Source organism: Sciurus carolinensis, chromosome 16 (assembly GCF_902686445.1).
Source record: "Sciurus carolinensis chromosome 16, mSciCar1.2, whole genome shotgun sequence".
NCBI lineage: Eukaryota > Metazoa > Chordata > Mammalia > Rodentia > Sciuridae > Sciurus > Sciurus carolinensis.
Genome location: NC_062228.1, coordinates 58293939 through 58304300, shown reverse-complemented (window position 1 = coordinate 58304300; position 10362 = coordinate 58293939). Strand labels below are relative to the sequence as shown.

Below are 10362 nucleotides of genomic sequence, written 5' to 3'. Positions count from 1 at the left end.
GCATGCCTATAATCCCAGCAACTTGGGTAGCTGAGGCAGGAGGATTGTGAGTTTGAGGCCAACCTCAGCAACTTAGACCCTAAGCAACTTACTGAGACAGTGTCTCAAAATAAAAAATAGAAAGGGCAGGGACTGGGACTGGGGCGGGGGCTGGGGCTCAGTGGTAGAGCACTTGCCTAGCATGTGTGAGGCACTAGGTTCCATCCTCAGCACCACATAGAAATAAATAAATAAATAAAATAAAATAAAGTTGTTGTGATCTATAACTAAAAATATTTTTTTTTAAAAAAAAAGGGCAGGGGAGGTAGTTCAGTGTTAAAGCACCCCTGGGTTCAATTCCAAGTACCAGAAAAGAAGAAGAAATAGAGAGACAGAGACAGGTCATAGGTAGGTGGATGCGTAAATATATAGAAAAATAGGTAGGTAGATGGCTGTGCAGGTGGATAGACAGATGGATGATTGATTGGTAGGCAGATAGGTAGATAGAACAGACAGGCAGACACAATTGGAACCACTGTACCATGACTTACCCAGCAAGCAGTCTCCCTCATCTTCCTGGCCATTTGCTTTCCTGCCCCTTTATCTAGCTACATTGTTGTTCCCTCAGTCCTTCTAAGAGATGTGGTATCCCACTAAAAAGGGCCTGATGTGCCCCTATATGCTCTGGTGTCCCTTCATGCACACTGGCTCTTTCTTTTATAGTTCCAGAGCCCTGTTAGGACACCTGTAGGGCTGAGCAAAGTGGTGCACACCTATAACCCAATTACTCTGGAGGTGGGGGCAGGAGGATCCCAAGTTCAAGGCCAGACTGGGCAACTGAGTGAGACCCTGTCTCAGAATAAAAAATAAAAAGGACTGAGGATGCAGCTCAAGTAAAGCACCACTGGGTTCAATCCCCCCGCCACCATCGAAAACCAAAACAAAAATACACCCCTAGGATCCTTCTCTATTGCCTAGGCTCCTGAATATGTAGCTGGAGCCTGGACAACCAGCCCTGGGCTCCCGCCAAGTTCCTCCTATGATCCTGAGATGCTCACTATCCTGGGGCTTCCCAGTGGTTGCAGACCATCTTGCTCCACTGTCCTTGAGGTCCTGGTTTACCCATTTTTGTATATGGCTCTAGGTGTTCCAGGTCCCGATAATGTCCCATCAGTTGTCACTTCAAGGCCCCTGAGAATCCTGCTCCAATGGTCACTGTGGCCTGACAGAAAGTGCTCTGGAGTTGGGTGTGTGGGGACACCTATACTCTCAGCCAGTTGGAAGACTGAGGCAGGAGGATTACTTGAGGTCGTCTGGGCCACATAGGGAGACCCCCTCTCAGAGGGTGGGGGGAGAACCTTAGCCTGATCACAAATGCAGAGTCCCTTTCACCATGTACGGTCATGTATCCCTAGGTTTGGGGGGATTAGGGCAGGGACGTCTTTGGAGCCATTATCCAGCCACCCCAGTCATCTAGTATGCCCTCTTTGCTCCTGTTGTAATGTCCCCATTCTGATCTGCCATCCTTCCTGATGGTCTACTGGCCAAACCTGATGTTCTTCTGCTCCTTATAACGGCCTCCTAGATAAAGTGTCTCAGGGTCTGCCCTAATGTTCCGCATAAGGTCCTTCCCTCCTGCTTGCCACCAGCAGAAAAGGCCTGCAAACTCCTTGATGCCCACTGGGAACCCTTCCTAGATGCCTCCAGGGCATGTCCCCAGGGCTGTAGTAGGACACCCTTAGACTTTCCAATGAACTCTCCAGAATCCTTCTGGGATCCTGTCCCCAGGAATCACTCTAACGCAGAGGAAGGTGGCAGCATCAGCTACACAATTTGCAGAGCATAGAGCAAAATGAAAACGTGTGGCCCCTTGTCTTGATTTCAAGGTGGTTCTACCAAGGCATTGCACCAAGCATGGGTTCCTTCAGATGGACCCCAGCGAATGCGGGAAGCTATCCCTGAAGCCAGGCGACCCCGGGCCGTCTGTTAAGAACAGTTCCAGGAAGCTCTGAGCTGTTCCCAGAGACATAGGAACATCTGCTCTTCCCCTTCACCTGCACAGTAGTGCTCCCCACTGGCCTCAGGAGGCCATTACACTGGAACTCTAAACCAAATTTGGACCCTTCCTGATCTGCCTCTCCAAGCCTTGTTTTTTTTTTTTTTCTTTGTAAAGTGGGAATAATCATTGTGTGTAGAGAAGCTTCGGGGAGTCAAAGTCTGAACCTGGGGAACATAGTAGGGCATAAGTAGTAACAACTGTTGCCCTCAGTACCCCACCAGGCCAGGCTGTTATCAGGGTCCCCAGGGGTCCTGCTAGACTGGAGACCAGGCTCTGGATTCGTCTTGCTCACTCTGGCAGCCATTCCCTGGGCCCTGCATGATAAGTATTGGTAGAATGAATCAAGGCAGTGATGAATGGTTCTGGCCTGGTTCGACATGCACCCCCCCAACCTCTCCAGAATGCCTTTGCTGTCCTGCTACACCATGATGGGCGAATCTATGTAACCCCCGAACAATCGTGGATCTCATTTATGTCACACAGACAGAACCTACTCTAGGACTTTGCCACAGCTGACTGAGACCAAGGCCAAAACACAGCCACAGGTCTGCTCAAACACACAGACACACCTGTGATCCCCACTGCTGGGGAGGCTGAGGCAGGAGAATCACAAGTTCAAGACCAGCATCAGTAACTTAGTGAGGGCTGGGGATGCAGCTTACACACACAGAACCCACCCCAGTTCCATCTCCCTGCACAAAACTCAAAGATCTCAGTGCCAGTTAAATGACCTTAGGTCCTGGTGACACAAATTATTTACTATTTTACCCATGGATTCAACTACCCTTGAATCAAAAATATTTGAAAAAAAAAAAAAAAAAAAAAAAACCACATCTGTGTTGAACCTGTACAGATTCCTTTCCTTCCTTCCCCCTCCCCTCCCCTCCCCGCTCCTCCCCTCCTCTTCTCTTCCCCTACTTCTGAGCTACATTCCCAGTCATACAGACTTTCTTCTCATTATTCTCTAAATGACACAATATAACTTCTGGTTGTATAGCATTTGCTTTGTTTTGGGTATTATAAGACATCTAGAGATGGTCTGAACTACATGGGAGAATGTGCAAAAGTTCTATGTGAAAAATATGCCATTTTATTTTATTTTGAGACAGAGTCTTGTTAAGTTACCCAGGCTGGCCTTGTACTTACCATCCTCCTGCCACAGCCTCTAGAATAGTTGGGATTACAGGCATGTGCCACTATACCTGGCTATGCCGTCTTATATAAGGGCCTTGATGGGCCAATTATAATGTAATCTGGGTATTTCAACCATGTAATATCAACAGGGCCTATTTTATAAGGCTCTAAGTTTCTGTCATAATAACATACTATCCCAGTGGCCTGAGTGCAGGGCGTCACACAGTATGATACAGCAAGACCTGCCCTGTTTTCAGTAGTAGCCTGAATCCTGCTATCATTGCAAACCCAGGACTCTGCTTCAAAACTCTGGACTCTGGGCATGATGGCACATTCCTGTAATTCCAGCAACTTGGGAGGCTGAGGTAGGAGGATCATAAATCCAAGGCCAGCGTTAGCAACTTAGTGAGACCCTGTCTCAGAATAAAAAATAAAAAAGGGCTGGGATGTAACTCAGTGGTGAAGTGTGCTTGGGTTCAATTCCCAGTGTCAACAAAACAAAAACTTGTCTGGAGGTAATCTTTCTGCAAAATGGCAGTGCCACTGGGATCTCCTGTAACCCCCCTGCTACGGAATGTTGCATCATCCTGTGACACACCACCAGGACTTGCTATAATAGTTGCAGGATTCTACAACCATATGATACCTTCAGGGCTATCTGCCAGACTCTTGTCCTTACGCTTGCTCAAAAGGACCTGGTTTTGCTGGGTGCAGTGGCACATACCTATACTCAGAGACTTGGGAAGTAGAGGCAGGGGGATCTCAAGTTCAAAGCCAGTCTCAGCAACTTAGCAAGGACATAAGTAACTTATTGAGACCCTGTCTCAAAATACAAAATAAAAAGAATTGGGGATGTGGTTTAGTGGTTAAGTACTCCTGGGTTCAATGCCTGGCACCAAAAAAAGGGCCTGGGCTTGCTATAGCATGGAGCCTTTCTCTGACAATAGGCTCAGGGCTCTGGCATAGTTACTGCCCTGAGTGTCACTAGAACTGGTTCTAGTCTGTGATCACAGGAGAGCATGTTGCATCTCCCCATTGGGGTTGGGAGGCAAGAACCCACTTTACAGATGGGAAACTAAGGCTCAGTGGTTGGGGCAGGTCACTTGTCCAAGGTCACACCTCTCGTGAGCTCAGGGCCAGCAGGCTTGCATTTGGGGGCTCCTCCTCATCATGTTCAGCTCTTTCGGTTTCCATCATTCTAAAGCCCAGGGGTCAGGTCTACCCAGTGAGCATGAGAAGGAAACGTGAACTCTATCCATCCATCCCCTGGATGACACATTTCTGGGGCACCTATAGTGGGGACACAGACCCCTGCCTGCTTGGAGCTCACATTCCAGCAGGGGTGATAAGGCAGTCAGTGTGTCACAGGGAAATATGCAATACCGTGCAGGGCAGCGTGACCGCAGGGCTGCAGGTTCTGCGGGGTGGAAACAGGCTGGTGAAGATTTAAGTTGAAGCCAGGGGCAGAGGGGGAGCTGCTGGGAAGCCGGTTGAGTGTGCCCAGCAGAGGGAACAGCCGGTGCAGTGGCTCAGAGGTCACGGGGGAGAGAGGCTGGGAGCAGAAGGCAGAGGGGATGTGCTCAGGCTGTGGGCCTCGCGTGTCTCAGCTGTCCCTGGGTTGAGCAAGGCCATTCCTCAAGTGAAAGAACTGTGGCAGGGTCCCCAGGGTCTTTCTCCTGGGTCTTGCAATCCACCAGGCCCAGCACACAGCAGGCATGGCCCGTGCCTGCAGGCCAGGTAACCTGATGTGATGGGGTGCCAAGGAGACGCCCCAACGACCGCTGGGAGGAAACAGGGGAGCGGGCCTGTTGTTGTAAACACAGCCACCCCGCCCGGAACGGAAGCACCTGTGGCCAGAGGGGCCGCACCTCTGAGCGGCCTCAGATCCCTCTGGGTCTCTGTCCCCACCCCCGCCCCCACCTCTGGCTGCCTAGGGCTGTCCCCTGCCTCTGGGTCTGAGGACCCCTCTGCATGTCTGTACCCCTATGTATGTCTCTCCTGCTCTCTTCCCACCTAGCACAGCAGGCCAAGCTCTGCAGCTCGGGCGGTGCCCCCCTGACCTGTCCCTACCCCTTCCTGCCCTCTGATGCGAGCCCACTTCCTCTAGCAGGAACCCCCGCCCTCCCCAGCTTGGGTAAAAGGCAGAGGCTGGGCCCACTGGGTGCGGTGTCCCTGGAGGTAGCGACAGCTCCTTTCCTCAAGGCCCTGTCTCCCAACCCTTGTACCAGTGCTGAGCCTCAGACCCTGGTACAGGTCTGGGGGTCAGGGACCTGGGGATCCCCAGCACCGGCAAGACCCAGTTGGCAAAGGTAAGGCAACTCCAGCATCTCCCTCCAGTCTCTGGCTGTGGCAGGTCTTACAGGTTCTCCGAGTCTTTGCTTTCTGCTCCCTGTCTTTTAACATTTCCGAGTAGCTGCTTTGCAGACCTGCTGCCTGTCCATCTGTGGGACACTCAAGGTTCATCTCTCCAGCTGCTTCTGCAGTCCCCATCAGCTCTAGCAGCCTGTCCCTGTCCCACTGAGCCTCTGCAGCACAGACTGAAGTCCCCCTTCCCATAGGTGGCTGTGTGGCCTTGCCAGAAGTCTTTCCCTAACCCTACCATCCTGACCCAGCCTCCATCTTCTGCTGTCTCTCCCTGTTGGTCTCTTCTCTAGGGCTTCCAGAGCCCCATTTCTGTACCTGAGCCCTAGCACTGCAGAGCTGGCTTTCAGAACAGCTCCACTTGACCTCCCTCAGGCCATTTACCCTCAAGCCTGATCCCCTTAGAGGCAGCTGGTATAAAAAGTCACCAGAACCTGAAGCCTGGAAATCAGCAACTCACTGGGACTCCGAGCACAGGACTCTCCCTCTCCCAGGTGTTTCCGCATCTGCAAGTGGGCCTGCTGTTCACCTAGATGTGTGTGTGGTGGGGGGAGGGCTCACTGGGTCCCTCCTTGGCTATTGGGGAGACTGGAGGACCAGGTAGAAGCCTAGATCTTCACAGTTCAGTCAGATAGCTGCGCCCACCAAGCCTCCCACAGCAGAGGGTAGCTGCTTCTCCCTTCCCTCCCAACCAAGGCCCATGGGTCCAGACCAGATTCTCCATCCTCCCTTACTTCCTCCCCCAGAGACTGGCGGGGGGCGGGCGGGGGAGACTAAGTAACTGACATCAAGAGGTGACAAGGACCAACACAAGAGACCAGGGAAGGACATCATCTTAATTCAGGTGGCACTGTCTGCACCCTGAGATGAGGGGAGCAGACAGGAGTGTGCCCAACCCCAACCCCATTGGGCATGAAGAGGTTCTCTCCACCAGCCCTGCTCAGTCCCAGAAATCTCAAGTCTGGTCTATGAATTAGAAAATAAGTTTATTTTGGTTTGCGGGGTGGGCAGGTATCCAGTCTCAGAACTTCTGGAACTGCTTCTTGGTGCCAGCAGCCTTGGTGACCTTGAGTACATTGAAGCGCACTGTCTTGCTCAAGGGCCTGCATTCACCCACTGTGACGATGTCGCCGATCTGGACATCCCTGTGGGGACAGGCAGGAGTAAGTCCTCAGGAGAGGTTAACGCAGCAGACCAGTAGAGGAAACCCTTGTCCCATCACCATGCTGAAGGTGCTCCACTTTGTTCATGTAACCCCAGCCTAGCTACTGCTGCCATTCAAACTGCCTCCTAGATCTTTGTCAAGCACAAACTGTGTCTTCAACTGCAATTTCTATTTCACAAAGAACAAAGGGAGGCTCCTAGGAATGGTCAGCAGCCTCCCCCAGCAGACAGAGGATCCTAATGACAATGAACCAGGTTCAATACCCAGAATCAGTGGCAGCCAGCTCTCTTCTGTCAGGTAACCCCCCACTTTGTTCCCATATTTGTTTCGTGACATCCTCCCTTATGAGCTACCACCCCCCACTGCCCATACTCTCTTCACTGGTCTGGTGTCCTTCCTGTTCCAAGGTCTCTCAGGAGGAGCAGGACCTTGCTCCTTGCTCGTCCCTGAACACCAAGTGTCTAACAAGGGTAAGATGTTAAACATGTTAAAACATGTTTGATGAAAAAGCACTTCATTCTAACATAAATGTCACCCCGGCCAGCTGCTCCCTAAGGGACCACTATGCTCACCTGAAGCAGGGGGACAGGTGCACAGACATGTTCTTGTGGCGCTTCTCAAAGCGATTGTACTTGCGGATGTAGTGGAGATAGTCCCGACGGATCACAATGGTCCTCTGCATCTTCATCTTCGTCACCACACCTGGGGAGGAGACAGACAAATCGTGGGTCAGTCAGGCCTCATAGGAATGGGAGCCAAGGGTTGCCCGGGTATATTAGGGATCAGAAATTGCTGAGTAGGGGATCCCCCAAAGCCCTGCTTCTGACATCAGCTTTGTCAACCAGCTTTCTCAACAGTACCCACGGTGGGCATCTGAAGACCATCGTGAAAACAGACATCATCTGCCAGTGCCCTGAACCCAGGAATCTAGGTCCCAAGCCCCTTCCTTCCAGTAGTTAGGCCCCCAGAATTCTTCACTCACCAGACAGGATCCGCCCTCGGATGGAAACATTACCAGTGAAGGGGCATTTCTTGTCAATGTAGGTACCCTCAATGGCCTAAAAGGATAAGAAAGGAGTGAGCCTTGGACAAGTAGTTTGTGAACAGAACTGGGGGCGTGGCCTCATGGACACAAACTACAATTCCCAGCAGCCCAGGGGGCAGCCACTGAGATGTAGGCGGGGCAACTCTGCTAGGCACATGTGCACGGACAAGAGAGTCTCATTTTCTTCTGAGAGTTCTTGCCCACCTCTTTTGGTGTTTTGAAGCCCAGGCCAATATTTTTGTAGTATCGAGGGAGTTTCTCCTTCCCAGTTTCTCCTAGCAGGACCCTCTTCTTGTTTTGAAAGATGGTTGGCTGCTTTTGGTAGGCACGCTCTGTCTACAGGAATGAGAAGAAAGCTGGTGAACCTGCAAGCTTGAAGCAGATTAATTCCTGACCTGAAGACTTCCCCCAAACCTCCAGATCCATCCTCTACAGTCTTTACTACCTGCAGGCCAGACCCAGAGGACCAGTGTCCTAGAAATATCCTCTACAATACAGCCAATCCCAATTTTCCTGTAATTCAAAGACGTCTCTGAACCCAGGATTACTTCAGTTTACCTGCTCTAGAACATCTCCCACTCCCAGACGATTTAATCTCTTTAGCCAGAAACCCGGGCACCTTTCAGCAATAATTATTTTACAAGATACAAGTCCACTCACTCTGAATACACTCCTTATTTAATCCAAGGGAGTTCAAATTTAGCTGCCAAACGACGGGCTCCCTGAACTCGCCCTTAGGTCTCAGGTCCCAAATTATCCCCAATGGTTAGATATCTCCAAACATCATTTTTTTTGCGGGGGGGGGGGGGGCAGAGGGCGCGGGTCGAACCAGGGATTGAACTCGGGGCACTCGACCACTGAGCCACATCCCAAGTCCTATTTTGCATTTTAATTAGAGACAGGGTCTGAGTTGCTTAGTGCCTCGCTTTTGCTGAGGCGGCTTTGAACTTGTGATCTTCCTGCCTCAGCCTCCTAAGCCGCTGGGATGACAGGCGTGCGCCACCGCGCCGGGCAAAACATCATTTCCTAATCCTTGGGTTCTTGGAGGATGACTCCTAGATGCTTCAGCCTGCATTAACGTAAGGAGCCCATAAGATTTAAGAAGCGTTTATCTAAGCTTAAAACAAACGCATACTCTCTTCGCCTTAGTTCATTCCTAAGAAATCGGAGACGCCCAGAATAACCCCCAACTAGGGCTCAGGGTCTTGGCCTCCCGAACGCGCCCCTGAAGCTAAGAATTAGCCCCGCAGCCCCGGCGCCAGTACCTGAATGTCCGCCATCTTCCCGGCTGCCTGAAAAAAAGAGAGCGATGGCAGCGTCCAGGTTTCCTTATCGACTGCGCAGGGGCTGTAGAGGAAGTGACGAAAAGGGGCAGGGTAGCACAGCTTTGGGCGGTGCTTCGAAGCGACTCTGATCGACAGGTTTTAACCAAGCATGTGCTTCGGAAACTGCAAGTACGCGGCCCGGCGAAAGACTCAGGGGCGGGAAGTGGTGCACAATATCTCGCGAGAGTTTCAGGCTATCATTGCTCTGGGAGCGTCCGTTCAGGTTGGTTTCGTTTGCGTTATCGCGAGAGTCGTGAAGAGGCCGTAGTTTCTGAGGCTTAGGTTCACGTGGGATTTGGGGACCGCGTGGCTCTGTTCGGGTAGGCTTCAAAAAAAAGATGAGGCGGCCATCTTTCTGTGGGGCAGGCGCCTTGCGGTTCCAGAAGTATTGCGGCAGCGCCGTCTTTGTGAGGGGCGGAAGCTGCGGGTTAGCTTTCAGAAGTTGAATGAAAGTTACTCGTTGGTGGAGGTTTTCATTTCCAGACGGTTATTGGGGGTTATTCTTTTGCGCTTTTTCTGTGTACAATAGCGTTAATAGAACTTACCACGATTATGGAACGCCGCTATACCCGCGCTGGACATTGGCACTTGAAATGTGACTTTTGCGACCGAGGACCGGAATTTTTGAGCTTTATTTTTTTAGGTTTAATTTAAGGGCTGTGGATGTTGTCCAGCGGCAAAGCGCTGGCCCACGGTGCGTGAGGCTCTGGGTTCATTTTCCAGCACCACACTCTCTCACACAAAAGTGCCACGTGTGACTACTGGCGACTGTGTTGAACATCATGGGAATATAACTGAATAATTTTATTGTTATAAATTCTTAAGCAATTGCCACGTGTCCGCCGTTGTTCTGCTATTCCCAGTTTTTAGATGGATGGGGCAGCCGAGTTGTTTCGGCAGAAAGAAGCAGAGGTCAAATTTTAACCGGGGAAGTCTTGACTCCAGAATCTCCCCCTCGTCATACCAGGGATTGAACCCAGGGGTGATTTACCACCGAGCTATATCCCCAGTCCTCACTAGGTTGCCCAGCCAAGCTGGCCTTGAACTTACTATGCTCCTGCCTTGGGAGTTGCTGGGATCACAGGTGTGCCACTGGCTCCAAATTTTTATTTATTTATTTTTAGGGTTTTGTTCTTAGGATCAAATCCAGGGTATGCTAGTAAGACCCTGAACTACATCCTCAGCCCCGGCTCCACAATTTTTTTTCTTTTTTTCCCGGTGCTGGGAATCGAACCCAGGGCTTTGTGCTTGCAAGGCAAGAACTCTACCGACTGAGCTATCTCCCCAGCCCCGG

At 51.2% G+C, this 10362-nt stretch overlaps 1 protein-coding gene and 1 non-coding gene across 2 annotated transcripts; both read right to left on the bottom strand.

Moving 5' to 3' along the window:
* Positions 1-6500: 6500 nt before the first annotated feature.
* Rps11 (ribosomal protein S11) lies at positions 6501-9166 on the bottom strand. Its single transcript, XM_047529130.1, has 5 exons — positions 9009-9166; positions 7948-8079; positions 7681-7756; positions 7271-7400; positions 6501-6678 (listed from the first exon to the last, which is right to left on the bottom strand). Exons 1-5 carry the CDS (start codon positions 9021-9023, stop codon positions 6555-6557), a joined length of 477 nt encoding a protein of 158 aa, XP_047385086.1. The 5' UTR covers positions 9024-9166; the 3' UTR covers positions 6501-6554.
* On the bottom strand, positions 7518-7605 carry LOC124967692 (small nucleolar RNA SNORD35). Its single transcript, XR_007105608.1, has one exon. It is a non-coding gene; the product is annotated as a small nucleolar RNA SNORD35 (small nucleolar RNA).
* Positions 9167-10362: the final 1196 nt, after the last annotated feature.